Here is a 19,251-nt window from a genome sequence, read left to right as displayed (position 1 = left end):
TTTAATTCGGTTTCCCCAGTTTAATTTGGTTTTTAAATATAAAACACTCATTGCAAACGTTTTAGTTAGAACACCCGTATGCAAACCGACAGCTTCCCCAGGAAGCCAAGGGAAAATGTGCCGAGCAGGATTTGTGTAGCTCTTGATCGCAAAAGTTTTAGATAGAACACCAGTATGCAAAGTGAGAGCAGCGCAGGATTTGTGCATCCCTTCAACGCAAACGGTTGTTTTGGATGACCCGTGTGCAATCACGTACAAACAATTATTGGGTATGTTGCCATTTGTCAAACTGAAAAGATTTACATTTGTTGATCTAGTAACGTTGCCATTTGTCAATCCTTGTAACACTGCGATTTATCAAAATATGCAGCTAGAAATCATTAGCACTATCTAATTTTTGCAACTAAAATTCAGTAATTAAGCATAGATTTCATTCATAGATTAAGCAGTCGTTCTTAATTTATACAAACAGTTCAACTCGACAGCTGAATCGACCAAACTTCTCCCCAATTGTTGCCAACCACGTACTGAAATAGCTAGTTCAATTATATATACTAGCTAATTTTAAGTACGTTGTACAGTTCGACCACACATCTATAGTCAGATGAACTGAACAAAATAGCCCCTAAATATTGCTACTACCATGGAGGGGCTTTGTGCTACTTCCGGCAGCCTCTCCTCTGCCAAGCGTGCTCACCCCCTCAGTAAGAGGCAGAGGAAGAGGAGGAGCCTACCGACAAGCTGGACAAATGCAATACGGTGTTGCACGTTCAGCAACGCTCACCTGCTCGAACGCCCACTGCCGCTCCAGACGATCCCTCTCGAAGCGGCCGGACTATTTGTAGATCTCATGATTCCTCGCCTCTGCGTCGGCGTGTGCTGCGGCCACAGCTGCGATAAGGCTCTTTGCATGCTCGACGAGGCGCTCCTCCTCCTCCCACAGGAACTCGATGTAGCGCGCAAGGTCGCTGACGCACGTGCGGGCCTCCACCTCCGCCTCCCGCCCTCGGGCCACGATGGCGGAGCGGGTGATAATCCCGGCAGTCGACGATGGGCTGGCAGCCACATCGGCCCACGATGGGGTGGTGGCCACGACCACTAACTCCCGCCTTCGGGCCACGATGGGGGAGCGGGTGATGGCCACGGTGGCCGGCAGTAGGGTGGCAGCCATGACGGCCACCTCCCTCCTTCGGGCCGCGGCGGCGGAGTAGGAGATGGCCCTGGCTTTCGACGGTGGTGTGGCGGCAACGGCGGCTGGCAATAGCTGTCGATGGGCTGCGGTGGCGGAGCGTGTGGTGGGTGTTCCTGCACACCCAACAGGGACACCACGCGCACTACACTACGTCGGGAACTGCGCCGCTGCCGCGGTGTAGCCTCCCAGCTGGAGTTGTCCTCTAGTGACGGTGGAGTGGCTGAGCGACGACGACGGACCGGTGCCATTGGCGATTGTGGGAGAAGCAGACGAGATAAGCTACAGGGAGGGAGGGGAAAATACGACGCAGGACTTGCCGGCCGTGAGGGTTTTTATAGCAGGCCGGTAAGCATTGCAATTTTGGGGGATTTCACCAAGTCGGGCGGGAAGCTTGCGCGGGAACCTGCGAGGTTGTGTGGGAATGGGCTCACCGATGATTCATTGGCGCCACCCTTTGGCCAAAAGAACGCCCCCGCGTGCTGCGCAAGCTTGCGCTGTAAGCCGTCTGCGGCAGCGGGGTGACAAGACGTGCGAGAGGACACGTTTAATAAAAAAAACGTTTGTGATTTAATTACCTACTATACCCCCATCCCGGTTTATAAGTAGGATTTAACTAATAAAATACGAATGCATGTCGCCAAATATTATATCGTTGGAGTCATATTTGAACATAGTTTCCAGCTATACAATTTTTGTAACATGCATTAACATTGTTTTGGTTAAATTTAAGGTTATATACCAGCAAGTGTTTGTCTGCAACACACACGGCTTATTCCATCACAAACAGTTTGGATGGATCAACTGTATGCCACGTATCGCACACGCAACTCTAATCAGATTCGTGCTTGATGTCTCTGACACCGCTTGCATAGTTCGTATTATTTTCCACGTATCACTGTGCCGTCCTCTGCTCGCGTCCCTCGGCAAGCTCTGCTTGCTGTTAGGCGCCACGGTGCGCTCTGTCGCATCCGTTGGCGCGCTCGGCTTGTGGACAGCTTTTCCTTGCGCGTTCAACTGCTATATGCATATATATATATATATATATATATATATATATATATATATATATATATATATATATATATATATATATATATATATATCAGCAAGATGCCCGTGTGTTGCACGGAACATCAAGATACATTTGGATGGGTAGTTTTTCTTGTGAGAGAAAAGGATGAACGAGAGAAGTCCTTATCTGCAAGTGTGGAAAGAGGTGCGGGTATCTTTTTGCAAAATTGTCATAGTTTGCTTTCTATCCGTCAGATATAGACCGGACGGTCTATATTACACGATGGCAGGCACACCATCATCACCAGCGGTTGGGCGTGTGCACGATCACGTCAGGGGGCCCATATGCATGCGGTTGCGCCGCGCGCGTTGCCACGCGATGCAGTTACGTGCGGCACAATGGAGTTACGCGCTGCAAATTAGAACTGCCATCAGGGCCTGCCGATATTCCTGGCCATCCGGCTTCCCCTTTAATTCCCTCGGCCATTATAACCTTAGTCTCTTCAACCTTTCGATCGCACCCCACAACACAACAAGCACACCCACGACAACACATAGAGAGGGGATGTCCCGCAGCGCTCCAATGGAGTTCGGCGAGCATAGAGTGGAGATCCACACGAGGGAGACGGATCTCTCAGTGGTGTACACCATCGACCCGACCGTGGTGGACGACTACATCAATAGTGTTGAGCAGTTGCTTGCTGGAGACAAGCACAAGGTGGTCGGCATCGACCTCCAGTACACGGTCAGTCGTCCCGACATAGATCAGAAGGTTGCCATCGCCCAGTTGTGCGTGCGCCATCATGTCCTCATCTACCACTACTACATGGCCATAGAGCCTTGTGACCGTTTCAACAGGTTTGTTAACAGCACTGACTACAAGTTTGCCACAGTGGAAACCACCAACGATGTAAAAGCACTCAGTGTTACGGGCTTGGCCTGCAAGAACCTTGTCGAAATCCATGACCACTACAGGGTCTGGGGCAGCACGAAGAAGGACTCCTTGGTCGAACTCGCCTCGGCCAACATCGACCCCTACTACGAAAAGATGAAGCGGGATGCCCAGAGAACAAGTCCCATATCCTGGCACGGGGCCTGGATGCGGCAACTGGATGAACCTCACCTCAAGTTCGCGGCCAGGAGCATGTACACATGCTACGAGATGCACAGGCGGATCGTTGACATGAGGAAGTGCCTCATTACCAAAATCGATGAGCCCAGATCGAGCCACAAGCAGAGCAAGCGTCACAAGAAGTAGATGATGATCAGATGATCGTTTATGCTAGTTAATCATGCATGTAATATATAGTTCACTTTATTGGTGTGTGGAAATGTCATGTGTGTAGTAGCCACCTATGTAATTATGCATGTAATAGTTTACTTTGGTGTGTGCAAATGCCATGGTTGTAGTAGCCACCTATGTAAGTGGATGTTTAATTTGGTTATGCAAGCATGTCCTTATAAGTGTGTGTGTATATATATATGTTGTTGTCATGTATGCAATCCCATCGCACAACACACACTTCTTGTTAAGTTGAACCATTTCTGTTCTCTTGTGTCAACGCAAACAGTTCATCCGAGTGAACCACATGCTGTATATCGCACACACCTTGATTTGGCTCACCATTTATTTTGTGTTGCCTAATCACAAACGGTTCATCCGAGTGAACCGTATGCTGTATATCGCACACACCTTCATCTGGCTGCCCATTTCTTTTGTTTTGCCTAATCACAAACAGTTCATTCGAGTGAATCGTATGCTGTGTATCGCACACGCCTTCATCTGGCTGCCCGTTTATTTTGTTCCTCCTCATCACAAATAGTTAATTGAACTGAACCGTATGCCCTTCATCGCACACGCAACTAAAATCTGAGCCGTGTTTGATGCATCCTCCATCACAAATGTTTTGCACCTTTTTTGACGGTTTTCATACACCACCGTTTGCGATTATTGCATCGCACACACTTTCTCGAAGGGTCTCTAATCATAGTGTCGCGTTAGCAACATCCTGCAGTAGTGGGGGGCACCGCTAGAACACACACCAACAATTGTTAGCCGTGTGCGGCGCCCCCTCCATAGTTTACGCCTCCGGTCATATCTTCGTAGTGCTTAGGCGAAACCCTGCGCGGATCACTTCACCATTACCGTCACCATGCCGTCGTCTGATGGAACTCTCCCTCGACACTTTGCTGGATCAAGAGTTCGAGGGATGTCATCGAGCTGAACGTGTGCAGAACTCGGAGGTGTCGTACGTTTGGTGCTTGATCGGTCGGAACGAGAAGAAGTTTAACTACATCAATCGTGTTGTCAAACGCTTCCGCTTTCGGTCTACGAGGGTACATAGACACACTCTCCCCCTCTCGTTGTTATGCATCTCCTAGATAGTTCTTGCGTGAGCGTAGGAAACTTTTTGAAATTGCATGCTATGTTCCCCAACATGGCCAACATTTTCCGTCGGGGTTAGTTTCATCCCTCGGCTTGTACTCCCCTCGGTCATTCCATAATGTGGTGCATATAGATGCACAACTGGACACTTTTTAGCTTCTAATCTTGACTTGTTGCTTGTAGGTACATATGTCCTCGGCAAAGATCCACACATTGACCCTTTTGCGTATGGGCAATGAGATATTCATGAACGAGCAAACTGATAAGGATTATTAGCAAAAAGATATGAATGGTGGCAATAAATTATTTGTTTACGCTCTATCCAACACAACAGTGAGCTATAGGATGGTAATTACAAACTCTGTATCCTTCTATTTTTACTGCCCATAATGAGTTGTTTGACAAACAATGTCTGAATCTTTTTTGTTTGCAGTAGTTCCCAAACAGTTTACTCAAGATTACCTCGCAAAGTACATGATTGGTGGACATGCAATGAAGGTTAAATTATTTCATCGAGACTACAAGGAGCATCAAGAAGTCCTAATGAAGACGGTGAAGGATGGGCGGGCGACCATCACAAGGGGTTGGCCTAGAGTCGTGCACATTACACATGGAGGAGGACACAATATGGGCATTCTGCTTCATCTTCTCCAGCAACCAGAATGTCTTTTGCCTCTCTCTTTACAATCTTTAGTACAACTGTGGTTCATCATTCTTTACTTGGCGCTTCTGTAGTTCTTCAATATATGTACTTGTGCATCGAATTGTGCATTTGTCCTTGAACCTATATTTGTAATAAACATGGTTCAATACGAAATAAGTGATTGCCTACTTTCAAATTCAAAATATGTGAATTTGAATGCAAGGATTAAATTAGGCATAAATTATGCTCAGCGGGCCAGTATACTATACATGGTTTGCGAAAACAAAACATCTGTGATAAACGTCAAGATCAGACACGTTTCTCAGATCCACTACGTGAACAACAACAACGCATACAAACCCTTCTTATTAAATGTTTGCGAATGTCACCTTATCACACACGCTTGGCAATTATGGAATGTTTATGATGTCGTGCATATCATAAATGTTTGCTCATAGAAGAACGCATGTGATAGGCCTTCATCTGATGCGAGTACGACAAATGAATCGTGTGGGGTATATTCAAGCTTTGCATACAGTTTTATAGGGACCATTGTATGCACTCTTCCATTGAATCACATACAGACAAGGAAAAGTAAATGTGTGTGATTGTCTGCTTATCATACACATTTTATAATTGTGAACTATTTGCGATGGGGCGCGCATCATAAACATAGCACCACAGAATACCGACTGCGATGGTAATGAGAGCATAAATGAGTAGCAAAGGATGGAGCGTTTAGGATATTCTACATATCACAAACAGTTGTCTGAAGACTCGCGTTTGGGATAGATGTTGGCATCACATACACTTAGTTATGCAGAACACATGCACTAATGCTACTCCCTATCCCTGACGGTTTCTAGGTCGTGTGGGAAGGACCCCCCCTATCACACACATAGGCAAGGCCACGGTTTAAAATGCCATCGCGAAAAGGGGTTGAAAACCATTTGTATAGCAGCTTGCTGTACCAGTGACTCTTGTCAATTTACATGATAAATTCCGCATGTGTCCATGTGATGCTTTGTTACATTTTGCCTTGTATGAGATGATTAATGAGTCGTCAAGGTCTCCAGCCTCCTCTTTTCTCTTCTTTCTTTTTTCTCAAAGGACAAGAAGGGTTCCTCGCGTGCAAGTTTCCCGGGGGGAGTGATGGTGTGGGAACCATCGAATGACGTTCAAGTTATCATTTTACGTTAAGAAGTAAACCAAAGAAAATGCTAAGTTGAAAAACTTTGAAACAAATTCTTTGTTGTAGTTGCAATTTCTCCTTGGAAGATTTTGGCCTTTGTATGAGAAACCTGCATGCTAAGGAACCTTGTCGTGATCAGCCGCGCTCTTACTTTGTTTCGAGTTCGCTCAACAATTTAAGTAGCTGTGCTATGACTGTCAAGTGTAACCTTGCCAGCATCACCACTTCCGGCAAGCTGCTAAGTGTTGGAAATATGCCCTAGAGGCAATAATAAATTGATTTCTATCATATTTCCTTATTCATGATAAAGGTTTATTATTCATTCTAGAATTGTATTGATCGAAAACTTAAATACAAGTGTGGATACATAAACAAGTACCGTGTCCCTAGTGAGCCTCTACTAGACTAGCTCGTTGATCAAAGATGGTTAAGGTTTCCTAACCATAGCATGAGTTGTCATTTGATAATGGGATCAAATCATTAGGAGAATGATGTGATGGACAAGACCCAACCGTAGGCTTAGCATTAGATCGTTTAGTTTATTTGCTATAGCTTTCTTCATGTCAAGTATTTGTTCCTTAAACCATGAGATTGTGTAACTCCTTGACACTGGAGGAATACTTAATGTGTATCCAAACATCACTTCATAACTGGGTGATCATAAAGGTGCTCTACAGGTATCTCCGAAGTTATCTGTTGGGTTGGCATGGATCAAGACTGGGATTTGTCACTCCGTATGATGGAGAGATATCTCTGGGCCCTCTCGGTAATACAACATCTTAAAGAGCTCACAAGCAATGTGACTAATGATTTAGCCATGGGATCTTGTATTACAAAACGAGTAAAGAGACTTGCCGGTGACGTGATTGAACTAGGTATGGAGATACCGACGATCGAATCTCAGGCAAGTAACATATCGCTGGACAAAGGGAATTTCATACAGGATTAACTGAATCCTTGACATCATGGTTCAACTGATAAAAGATCTTTGTGGAATATATAAGAATCAATTTGGGCATCTAGGTCCCGCCATTGGTTATTGACCGGAGAGGTGTCTCGATCATGACTACATGATTCTCGAGCCCGCAGGGTCGCACGCTTAACGTTCGTTGACGTTAGAGTAGTATTGGGATATTTGATGATTGATAAATGAATGTTGTTCGGAGTCCCGGATGAGATCCCGGATGCAACGAGGAGTCTCAGAATGGTTGAGAGGTAAATATTTATATAAGGGAATTCATGTTTTGGGTTTTGGAAAAGATGCAATTTTTTCGGTTTTGTACCATGAGGCTTCTAGAAGGTTCTAGAGGATTCCGGAGGGGTCTGGAGGTCCACAAGTGGGTCCACCACATCCGGCCCAAGGGCTAGCATGGGCTGAGGGGAGGCGCCCTTGCCTTATTGGGATAGGCACACCAAGTCCTCAGAAGCCCATGTGGCTAGGGAAGGGGAAAAGGGGGAGTCCTAGTAGGAATAGGATTGGACTTGGAGTCCAAGTCCTGTCCCCCTTGGCTGCGCCCTAGGACTTGGAGGGGCTGTTCCCCACGCCCCTCCACCTATATATAGAGGGGAGGGGCGCCCCAAGAGGACACACCAAACCCTTGGCGCCCCTCTCTCCTGTTACTTCGTAGTTCCTCCATCCTCGTTCTAGTAGCACTTGGCAAAGCCCTACTGGACTAGCTCCACCACCACCACCACATTGTCGTGCTGGTTGTGATCCCATCTAGTTCTCTCCCTTCTCTTGCTGGATCAAGGAGGAGGAGACGTCATCGAGCCGCACATGTGCTAAACTCGAAGGTGTCGTCCGTTCGGCACTAGATCGGTTGGGTCGTGATCGGATCACGAAGAGTACAACTACATCATCAACCATGTTATATACGCCTCCGCTTTCAATCTATGAGGGTACGTATACACACTCTCCCCTCTCATTTCTATGCTTGTCCTAGATAGATCTTGGGTATTCGTAGGAATTTTTTTGATTTTCATGCTTCGTTCCCCATCACTAAGGACCGTTCCTCAAGTGCTCGCGGCAAGAGTGTGCCCACCGGCAAGTTTCCAACAAGCGTAGGGAATAAAATCATCCAAAGACAAAATAAGTCAAGGAAGATAACATAAATCCATTCATCATCACAGATTATATTACATTAGAAGCCAAATGGAGTTCTAATTCAAGATAAACGCTAATGGAACCAGGGAGAGGCCTCCCTATTCATCTAAAATTAATAATTCAAGATAAATCTGTCTTTTACATGGACTACATTGGCAGCAAGATAGTACGAGAGGGAGCTAGTTCTTGTGTTGGCCCTCGGTCATGGGGATTTCGCTGGCCTTGTCGGCGAGCGGTGCAACAAGCTCTTCGGCAGCCTTGGTGTCTGCTCCCTCCGGCAAGCTCTTGAAGGCCTTGCAGATGTCGATGCCAGGGTTCCGTTACACGATCTTGATGGGTACCTTGAAGAGAACGTCGCGGCAGAATTTGTGAGACTTGCCGGCGAAGCTAGCGGATCTCTCCTCATGATGCATCTTCAACGCCTTGATGAGATTTTTGAAGAAGAACGTCAGCCTGGCACTTGGAACTTCATGCTCGTTGTTAGTAAAGATGTAGTTGTCCATCTTCATGGTGGTCAATTGCGAACTGAGGCATACAATGTTGAGAATACCTGTGGTCCAGAGGTCCACGTTATCCTTCAGCTCATTGAAGGCCTTTTCAACATTGTAGAGCGCAGCCTTCTTGATATTCTAATTTGCCAGCAGGTTCTTTTCTCTTTTCTTGCTTTCTCCAAGTTCCGTTTCCAGAGTCATGAGCTTCAACTTCAGATGCGCAATGGAATTCTTGGCATGAGTGAGCTCTTGGTTCTTGGCGGAGAGTGAGGTTTGCAGATCCGCCATGGTGTGGGCTGTTTTCTCCATATCTGTCTTGAGTGCCAAGGGCTCCTTGCCGGCAGTTGCAAGATCCTCTTCGAGCTTCTTCACTTTGGCGTCCAACTCCGCCTTGGCGGCCTCGGCAGCTTCTGCAGCCTTGACGACCACCACGAGTTTGCCGGCGTGTTCCAGTGCTTGAGCTTCCAGAGCTTCTTTGTGTTTTTGCTCTAGCTCCTGGGTCCGCCGCGCGAGCAGAGTTTGGATCTCTTCGTCCTTGACATGTAGTTGGGCATCAAGAGACTCCTCTCTGGCAGCAAGGTCCCTTTCCTTTGTGTCAAGTTGTGCTTCTCGCTCGGATAACTTGTTGTCCAGAGATGTTGCTTCCTTCTTGGCGGCATTGAGCCTTTCCTCCTCGCCCTTGATGCTTTGAAGCTTCCCTTCATACCATTTGCGGGTGTCTTCAACCCTCTCGTCCAACTTCTTTTCAGCCAACTCCACAGTCTGTCCAAGCGTTTGTTGTAGTGTACTTGCACATCTTTGAACCTAGCAGCCATGGATTCTAAGAAGGCAAGATCAGCAACGCTGCTGTCGGACTTGCCCGTCTCTTTGACGCTGCGAGACAAGGGAATGATAACCCCGGTGAATGCATCTTCAAGGGCAGTCTTCCTAGCATCAGATGAGCCGGTGGGCTTTAGATTGTTGCAATTGATGAGCAGGAACCAATGGATTTGTTGCTGGTTGCACTTCAGGCAAAACCGGATGGTTGACGGTGGTTGGATCTTCATTGTCGGCTTCTCTCATCTCAACATCCGTGCTGGCAGAGGTAAATGTGTTGCTGGGAGCCTCATGGGTTTCTCCAACAGCTTTCCTGGCTCCTTTAGTCTACTGCAACCTCTTCAGCATAAATTTTGGCAGCCTCATCAGCGATGTTTTTTGCAATTTCCTGCACATCTATCATGGGCTCCTCCTCCAGTGGAGTTGAGTCTACAAGATGAAGAAGGGAAAGCAAAGGACAAAAATAATTCAAGATTCAGATCAATTTCAAGGAAACAAAAAGGGGAAATTTACAAGGGGCTAGCAAAATTCACTCCTGGTGTATGGTTGCCCCGGAGGTTGTTATCCCTCTGATTTGATTCTGATGCTACAATTGTAGCCAAATAATGAAGGGAAAAGTTTCATGTTGACTGACCAGTTGAGCCTTCGGCCGTTCGTGTTGCTCGCGCCCACCCTTTATTCACGTGCGGCGACACCCACCAACACCAGGGCACCACGTGCCCCTCCCACTCCAGGGCACAACCTCTCTTCCTCTACCCTTATCCTCCCCTTCCTCTCGCTGCATGCTACTCCTCTCCCCTGATATCTCGCTGCCATGGTTGCTTCCTCCTTCCATCTCCTCCCTCTCGCACGGCTACAAAGTTTCTCAATGATCCAGGGATACTGCAACAGACGAGGGATGATGCAAAGGTCACACTCATTGCCGGAAACCTGCTCGGCTGCGTACTGTGAGCTCATGGCCATTAAATTTTTGACGAGCTACACCCGATGTTGTTACATGTTGCTACCAACGTGTTTTTTTAGGTACAGAGTGAAATCACTCAGGAGAGCTGATGGTATTCTTTCACAACATCCGTGCTAATCACTCCCGGAACCCTAGCGAGCCAGAAGTCGTCTCCATTCAAAGTTGCATGTGCTGCCAGCTTGTGGGCAACTTTGTTCTGATCTCTCTTGACCCAATTAACTCTGTGGGCAGCAAAGACTTTCAGGTTCTCCTTTATATCCCAAATGAAGAGGAAAGCCTCTGATCTGATCACTTTATCAGACATAAGTTCCGTGGCCATCGCAGCACAATCAGTTTCAACAATCACCGACGTGTTTTTTTGCTGGAACCGGCTACGCGCTTTGTTGGAAGTTGAGGTCGACGGTCATGGACAGTGATGTGTTTTGCTGCAATAGGCAAAAAAATTGCCAGAACCGATCACTGCCGCTGCTACCACCTGCAGACGGCCATGGAGGCGACATGGGTGCTGCAACCCGCAACAGACAATGTTGTAACCACAATGTTCTTTTGCTGGAAGGTGTGAGGTATTTTGTTTAAACCGACGACGTACATGTTGGCGACCTGCACGACGACTACAAGCGGCGGCGGGGGCCATGATGTTTTTTGTGGCAACTGTGACCACGTTTTGCTACGACCAACATTGAAAATCGTTGCCACGATGGCAGCTGTGTTTTATGACCTGCACGGTGAGTTACAGGCAGCAGTTTTGCTACAATCATGTCTCCGTTTTGCTACGACCAGCGATAAAAAAGCTGCCACAACTGCCTCCATATTTTTTCAACCAAAGAGGTGTGTTTGTCACGATGGTAGATGGCGAGCGCGACGACGGCTGTGGTGGCGTGGGGTGGCCGACAGCCGCAGACGAGTACGAAGTGGCGGCGCGGGTGCAGAGGCAAAGAGGGAGCGACGGGGGCTCGATCCCGTGCGGGAGGAAGGAGGGATACGGGATGAAAAGAAACAGATCTCACGGTCCTGGTCGCTTTAATCAAGCTGCAGCAAGGCGACCGGCCAAAAATTGGGTCAGCCGGCCAGTGCCTAGCACTGCCCATTAATAAAGGAGGTGTTGATTGGCAAACAAAAACTGATGACAGATAATAACTTAATAAACTCGAATTATAGAAAGACAAGCGACACCTGATCTCGAGGACAAAGATGGAGACACGTGATATGCACACAGCACACACTGTTGATCCGAAAATGCCAGCGACCAGACCTAAAACTCCCGACAACATCCGTACACACCAAACACGAATTGAAGGGTCGGCTCGATCAGGGACGTTCTGATTTGTTCAAGTCAAAGCTGTCCGCCATCCTCCTACCACTCGATTTCTCTCACTTTTCCTCCGGACGTACGGACAAGACGCCCGTACTACACAACCAACGTCGTGCGTGGGGTCTCATCAGCTGCAAGATCACACCCCCGTTTCTTTCAAAGCTTCTGTTTGACAAAGCAAAACATAAAAGCTTCCAATAGGATCGAATGCTTAGCACTGTCATCCAAAGAAACCATGCATATATGCCTGAGTAGGTTTGATTTAATTATATACAGTACTCTTTATAACTTTTTGCCACGATCGTTTGCTATGAACCAAGCGTGTCCGTACTGTTCCATGGATGGCTATGCATGAGCTTCATATCGCATGCATGGTAATGGCGACGACTTTTCAGTAACATGGAGAAAACGATGCGCTAAATGCATTTCAGGAGAGATGCAACGCAATCAAATCTCCATGGACTTAAATTATTGGTGGGGTGGGGTGGGTGGGGTGGGGTGGCGTCACTTACTTAACCTCCATGGCCATGCGAACACCTTTCTTGCCATTTCAACCCCTAGTCCATCTCTTGTCCAACCGCCGGTAGATTTTTCTAAGAAGGGCCCGGAGAGGAGAAACCTCCCGAGTTGAGTGCAGACACTGCTAGAAAAGAGTGTACCAGCAGCTTAAAGCCAATCACGCCATGATATAATAATGCTGCATTGACCGCGAATGGCTGATCCTGTAAAAGCCAACAAGAAGGACCGGACCTTGCCGTCTCCAGCGTCCACCGGCTGGTTGTGTCGTGCGCTAAGCAAGCTCACCCGGGTGTTGTAGTTTCTCAACTTATTTTAGATAAACAACTCATAATTTGTCCGTTCATGCTGCAAGTTTTCTCTTGTTGAACAGATTTGAACGGGAGAGGACTGGTGAGATGGCAGCATGGCAGCGCAGAGCCAATTCATTGAAGCCCACGCAACCTACCTCCTGTTTTTCGAAACCTGCCTGCCTGTTGGATTTGGCCAGGTGCAGCAGCAGCTCACATTCATTAACGCCACCTTTACTTGCTCTGCCGGACGGCTTCAATTCCCTTCATCTTCCCTTCCTCCTAGTCCCACGAATGCACCTGGGTAGAACGGGTCTACATTGCCTTGGCCCTCGCCGTGTGACACCAAACACCAACGACCCAGATCAAAGCACGTCCGACCGGCGGCGGTGCACAGCCGTTGAATCACCCCGTCCGGTCGCAGATAAGTACACAGATACAGGAGGGCAAGCCGAAGAAGCGCCCTTATTTTCCTACGACTTTGGTCATATGATGCGTGCGGGTACTGCTTCTACCACCTAGTTTGTACTGTGACGGCCTAATAGTACTGTACGTACAACATGCATGCATGCATGCATGGTTAGTGTGTTTTGACGTTGTAGCTCATGAAGACAGGGTCCATGAACATGCGTGCAGGGTGGAGGGAGGGCGGCCGGTGCCATTACTGGGGAGACCCTGCTGCCTCCTACCCTCAGCAGCGCTGTTCACTCGTCTGTATCTGCATCTGTATGGGTGGTGTTGGCGCAAGCAGAGAACACGGAGTGAGAGAGAGAGGTAGAGAGGTGGGTGATGGATGCATTCAATGTGCCTTTCCTTGGACAGAGATACCACTACCAGATCTTTGTCGCTATGGGCCGGGAGACCGGCCACACCACACATCTGCGCCCAACAAGGAGGAGGAGAAAACAAACCTAACCTCTCGGAGTTATTTCGCACCAATCAATTCCCTAGCTACCCGTTCCACATGGATCCCTTTTCTTATCCTCTTCTTTTTCTCGGTAGTACTTGCATCTCCCACGCCCGGCTTGCATGGAGCATGCTTATGTTATGTGCACCCCAACTGAAGAAACGTACTCAGTAAACGTTAGGAGTATTCCAACAACAGTGCTCGCATCCCATATATATGTGCTGCAAGAGAATATATATATATGTGTGACATATTTTTTTGGAATTAATATGGACTTGTTAGAAAAAAAATGATACTTTAGGTGCTTTATAATGGCATGTAATCTCATCTTGGATAGAGTTAGATGAGCACTTTTAGTTGTTGGATAGAATATATCTATTATTATTGGGCATGAAAAGTGCAGCAGAGTGAGGTTTCCTAACACCAAATTAGAGGAACGGCCGGTTTGCATGGATGGGACTAGGGCTGATTATTCTTTAGATAATCGAAATTACCACCAAATCGCAAACGAGTCCATACTCGTCCTTGGAGAATAAAGCGCTCGTTTCAGTGACCTCTTTTTAGACACTTCAGTGACTTTTTGGTTACAAGAACAGATGGGGCAGAACTGCACAGTAGTGCGCAAGCACCTTTTTTTGCAGTATCCAAACTCCATGAGTACAATCATCGATAGTCCGACCCTATTGATAGTCTGAAATTACACCATATGCATGCATGATCAAAAAAAATTACATGCATTGGTGAGTGTTTTATTCATCCTTGCATGCAGTGATTTAATACACCTTGAAATCTAAATATGTGATGGTAATAAGTAGTAGAACTGAGACTTATAGGCGTTGTTTGGTTCACAGCCACAGTTTGCCAAGCCAAAATTTGACAGCCATATTTTAGTTGACATGTGTTTGGTTTTTGCCACACTTTGGCTTGACACACTTTATTGCCCCTATGGCCCATTTGTCATAGAGACAATTTTTTTGCCAACTTTTGCCAAAGTCTGGCGTCCAATTTCACAGTCACACTTGTGTGGCTTGCCATACTTGTGTGGCTAGTCACACTTGTGTGGCTTGCCATACTTGTGTGGCTAGCCACACTTTGGCTTGGTCACACTAGTATCCAACCAAACAAACCCATAAAACGAAAGAACAAACTATTTGAGATGAGCCCTATAAACCGGAAATTAGTGAGATTTATAAAACGAAAAAAACAAACTATTTGAGATGAGCCTATAAATCAGAAAGGAGGGACTATATATTGCATGCATCTACTTTTTTTTTGCAAAAAGTGTAGTACTCGTATGAGGCAGTGCACTCTGTGTTGTATTACTACTAATAATAATGCGCGCGGGATGGAATGCGACTTCCGAAGTAAGCTTGTACGGAACCTCCTCCACTCCACCATACCAGCAACATGCAAACCAACCAGGCTGCAAGGAAAGGTAAAGTAGCTACCCTAGCGGATCCCACTAATCAAAACAATGGCTAGGACAAGTTGCTCCGTGCATATCAAGAGGGAGGAGAGGAGGAGGAGGAGAACCGGGCGGGTAGGTGACCAAACCGACGGACAAGATTCCTCTATCTTGCCTTTCCTTGCTTCTTTTCCTTTCTTTGCTTCTCCCTTTCATGCACAATCGCACACACAAAGACATGCCGCTAGTGCTTAGTGCTAGGGACGGGTTGGTTTTCTAGAATCTTAGAAAGGAGGAGATAGCTACCTAGCGTGGGATGCTAGGAAAATGTCGGGCCATCGATGTGCGGGGGGAGGGGCAGTGAAGCTTGTTTCAAACCCCATACTTTTGCATGGTCTCATGAGGTAACAACACTTTGAAAAACAGTGGGTGCTAGATTTGAGTTAAAATGTTCCTCCTCTGCATGTCCCAAATATTTGGAAAAGAAAAAACCAGCTCATCGTTAGAGTGGTGCTAGATTTGAGTTAGAATGTTCAATAAACTCCTGTGAGGTATGCCATTGTTTAATAAAAATATCAATCAACGGATATAATTATTCCCAAATTAAAGTTTATGCCCAAAGGAATCTGCCTTTGTGGCCTAGATCGCCATACACCACCACGCTCGTACCAATACCATACCGTCCATCTCTTGTGCATCACCTCAATATATTTGAAAATTTGAAGGGCATACACAGGGCAATTGCTCATCGAAACGGCCGCCACATGTAAGAAATAAGATGGTATCATCCTTATGCCCCGGTCGTTGACAGAGATGGAAAAACGAATGTAGTTGCATTTCCTAAGTAGTAAGATATTTTCAACGAACCGCCAAGTATTTTTGCGGGGCAAGCGTAGAATTTTCATGTAAAAGAACCAGTCATTTGATGTTGAACTACCCTCCTTCCAAAAACCAAGAGCCTCACCCCAAAACCCAACCCCGTTGCATTCATTAGGCTGCACCTACTCCTGCTGGTGTGCGCTCGCCGGGTACACCTACCAGCTAGCCCCCCTCCTCCCCCAAAAGAAAAATGAAAAATGAAAAAAAATCAGAAAACGAATAATAAATAAGCAGAAAAGAAAGGGAGGGGAGAAGGAAGGGAATAGGACAAGCGGCAGTCGAGCAGAAGAAGCGGAGCATACCTACCTACCAAATCCAGGCCTAGGGCTTTGCAACCACTCGCCCCCACCTCCCCCCTCTCCTCTCATCGCACCAACTCGGTCAAATGGCCCAGAGGGATCCGCGTCAATGGGGCCCCGCTCCGCTCCACCCCCATCCTCCTCCTCCCCGTATAAAACCAACTACCCACCCCCGTCTCCCCTCTCTCTCTCCTCCTCGCTCGCTCGCTCTCAAAAAGCTCGCACGCACGCACGCACCACCAACACCTCACCGCTCCTCCTTTCCCTCAGACCCACCCACAGCCACAACAGCATATATCATCAGTCCGTTACTCGTGTGCGGCGCCGCCGGCTCCTGTCTTCAACGTACCTACGTGCCGGCCGGCGGCATGGGGAGGTCCCCGTGCTGCGAGAAGGCGCACACCAACAAGGGCGCCTGGACCAAGGAGGAGGACCAGCGCCTCATCGCCTACATCAAGGCCCATGGCGAGGGCTGCTGGAGGTCCCTCCCCAAAGCCGCAGGTATGTGCCGCTCATCGGCGACCAAGACGCGTGTACGGCCATGGGTGAATGATGTATGTATGCATGGTGCGTGGTGCAGGGCTGCTGCGGTGCGGGAAGAGCTGCAGGCTGCGGTGGATCAACTACCTGAGGCCGGACCTCAAACGGGGCAACTTCACCGAGGAGGAGGACGAGCTCATCATCAAGCTCCACGAGCTGCTCGGCAACAAGTAACAATTCTTATCCTTCTTCTGATGATGATGCATCAGTGGAGATAGATAGATCGGTCGATCCACGGGCGTACGGCGTTATTTATTTCTTATATATCGTGTCGGTCTTGCGCTTGTGCTCTCAGGTGGTCGCTCATCGCCGGGAGGCTGCCGGGGAGGACGGACAACGAGATCAAGAACTACTGGAACACGCACATCAAGCGCAAGCTCCTGGCCCGCGGCATGGACCCGCACACCCACCGCCCGCTTAATGCCATCGCGGGGGCCGCCATGCCGGCGCAGCAGCTCCGGGTCGCGCACCAACACCAGTACGCGGCTGCCACACCCGGTGGCCACCACCTCCAGCCGCAGCAGCAGGATCCCTTCGCGGCTCTCTCCAGCTCAGCCGAGCCCGCCTGCAGCCACAGCAGCGACGACGAGCCGGCCGGCTCCGCCACGCCGCCGCCACCGTCGCGACGGCACCTCGGCATCGACCTCAACCTCTCCATCAGCCTTGCACCCTACCAGCCGGACGACCCAGCGGTGAAACAGGAGGCAGCAACGACGGCGAGCCACAAGAATGCAACAACGTCCACGTCGGCAGCGTGCATGTGCTTGAACCGCCTCGGGTTCCAGGGCGCCGGCGAGGGATGCCGCTGCGGCGGCGCTTCCTCCGTGCCCATGCAGCAGCAGGCCAGCACGCAGCACATGTTCAGATTCATCGCGCCGCTAGAGGGCGGACGCCAATAGTAGCACTAGTAACAGTAACATTCGGACATATACCTTTTTAACTAAAGCCACACATGGTTAATTATTAATTAAACTAGCTAGCTCTCTGTATCATGTTCATGAGGAAATTAAATCTACCCCCTTTCTATTAATTCACAGCTACTAGCTAGCATCGGGCCATGCATGCATATGCATCATCATCTAGTCTAGGTGACATAGTTCATGAATAGATCATCAGCTAGCAGCTCCTACCTTCTTTCCTTCTTGTCTTTACTAATCGTGCCATAGGAAGTTCATCATCCTCCACTAGATCTAATCAAGCATATCCCTAATCTAGGGGAGTTAGGCCCATCATCTAGGGAGTGAGTGATGCAGAGTAATGAGAGTGGGAGTGAGCGTTATGGTGCTGGCTGGTGGTGGTTATGGGAAGTTAGGTTCTCGGATGTCTGCAGGCTAGCACATGACATGGCCATCCAGTGACATCACTGAATGGTTGAGTTTTCTATGCATGAAAAAGGGTTTGTCTTGTAGAGAGGAGAGGGGGAGTGGGAGTGGGCAGCATGTGGAATGCCCATATTTTCTGGTTAGGTAGGTAGGTAGAAGGTATGGGAGAGGTGTTAATGAAGGGGATAAAGTGCCATGGAGGAGGAGGGGAGGGGCATGGACTGAGGAGCTTTTTGGCTAGTTAATGACTTAATGGTCAGAGAGCTTGGCGTGTGCTGTGTCTGGCCTTCTTGGGGTTGGGGTTGTGGATGCCGGAGTTGGTGGGCTAATTAGTAATTTAATCTTGGATCAGTACCACAGTTATCTAAAGCCAGCTTCAGGTTTTTTGAGGCGGATGGGAGCCAGTCAGGGTATCAGTAGTTTGTTCGGTCTGTCACGTTGCTTCACACCTATTTGTTCCTTCTCATTCCATGGCAAGGTATTCTAGTTTCCAGCAACACAAGGCATAAATAGGCCTTTGAGCAATCTGGATCTGTGGAAGTTGTTTCAACCTAACATAAGTACTTGTCCTTATGTGCCCACTTATCCAAAAATCGCGTGTTTATACCTCTCTTATACCAATGGCAAGTGTAGCCATAAGAGTTTTTTTTTCGTGCACACCCTGGCTTTTTTCGGCTTCGCCGAGTACCTGATAAAACCAACTAGCAAACTTGAGGCACTCGGCACGGTTGTGGATCGGGTAGTGATGCAACCGTGTCCGTATCCATTTGTATTAGAGGAAGAAAGCATCGAAATGATGCGGGGTTTACAAAACAAAATGGCCAAAACGAAAAGTGAAGGCCCAAAACAGAAAATTCAGAAGCAAATGTTGTCCCAAAACATCTATCTTATTTTCCACGTTAATAAATATGAGGTGTTTTGGATGTTTCAATATACGAACTGAAATAAGTGAACAAGCACATTCGATTCAGAAAAAGGTTAC

The 19,251-nt window shown here is 47.9% G+C and overlaps 1 protein-coding gene across 1 annotated transcript; it reads left to right on the top strand.

Annotated features, from left to right (window-relative positions):
- The first annotated feature begins 16,607 nt into the window (after window positions 1-16,607).
- Window positions 16,608-18,081, top strand: LOC119286514 (myb-related protein 330-like). Its single transcript, XM_037565890.1, has 3 exons — window positions 16,608-16,908; window positions 16,988-17,117; window positions 17,243-18,081. Exons 1-3 carry the CDS (start codon window positions 16,776-16,778, stop codon window positions 17,844-17,846), a joined length of 867 nt encoding a protein of 288 aa, XP_037421787.1. The 5' UTR covers window positions 16,608-16,775; the 3' UTR covers window positions 17,847-18,081.
- The last annotated feature ends 1,170 nt before the right edge of the window (window positions 18,082-19,251 follow it).

The sequence above is a fragment of the Triticum dicoccoides genome, chromosome 4A (assembly GCF_002162155.2).
Source record: "Triticum dicoccoides isolate Atlit2015 ecotype Zavitan chromosome 4A, WEW_v2.0, whole genome shotgun sequence".
Taxonomy (NCBI): domain Eukaryota; kingdom Viridiplantae; phylum Streptophyta; class Magnoliopsida; order Poales; family Poaceae; genus Triticum; species Triticum dicoccoides.
Note: the sequence above shows the minus strand (reverse complement) of the source record. Positions and strands in the feature narration are given on the sequence as shown.

Coding starts and splice junctions, on each gene's coding strand:
- LOC119286514 (XM_037565890.1), top strand. CDS start 16,776: ATGGGGAGGTCCCCGTGCTGCGAGAAGGCGCACACCAACAAGGGCGCC. Junction 16,909..16,987: donor GTCCCTCCCCAAAGCCGCAG/GTATGTGCCGCT, acceptor TGCGTGGTGCAG/GGCTGCTGCGGTGCGGGAAG. Junction 17,118..17,242: donor CACGAGCTGCTCGGCAACAA/GTAACAATTCTT, acceptor TTGTGCTCTCAG/GTGGTCGCTCATCGCCGGGA.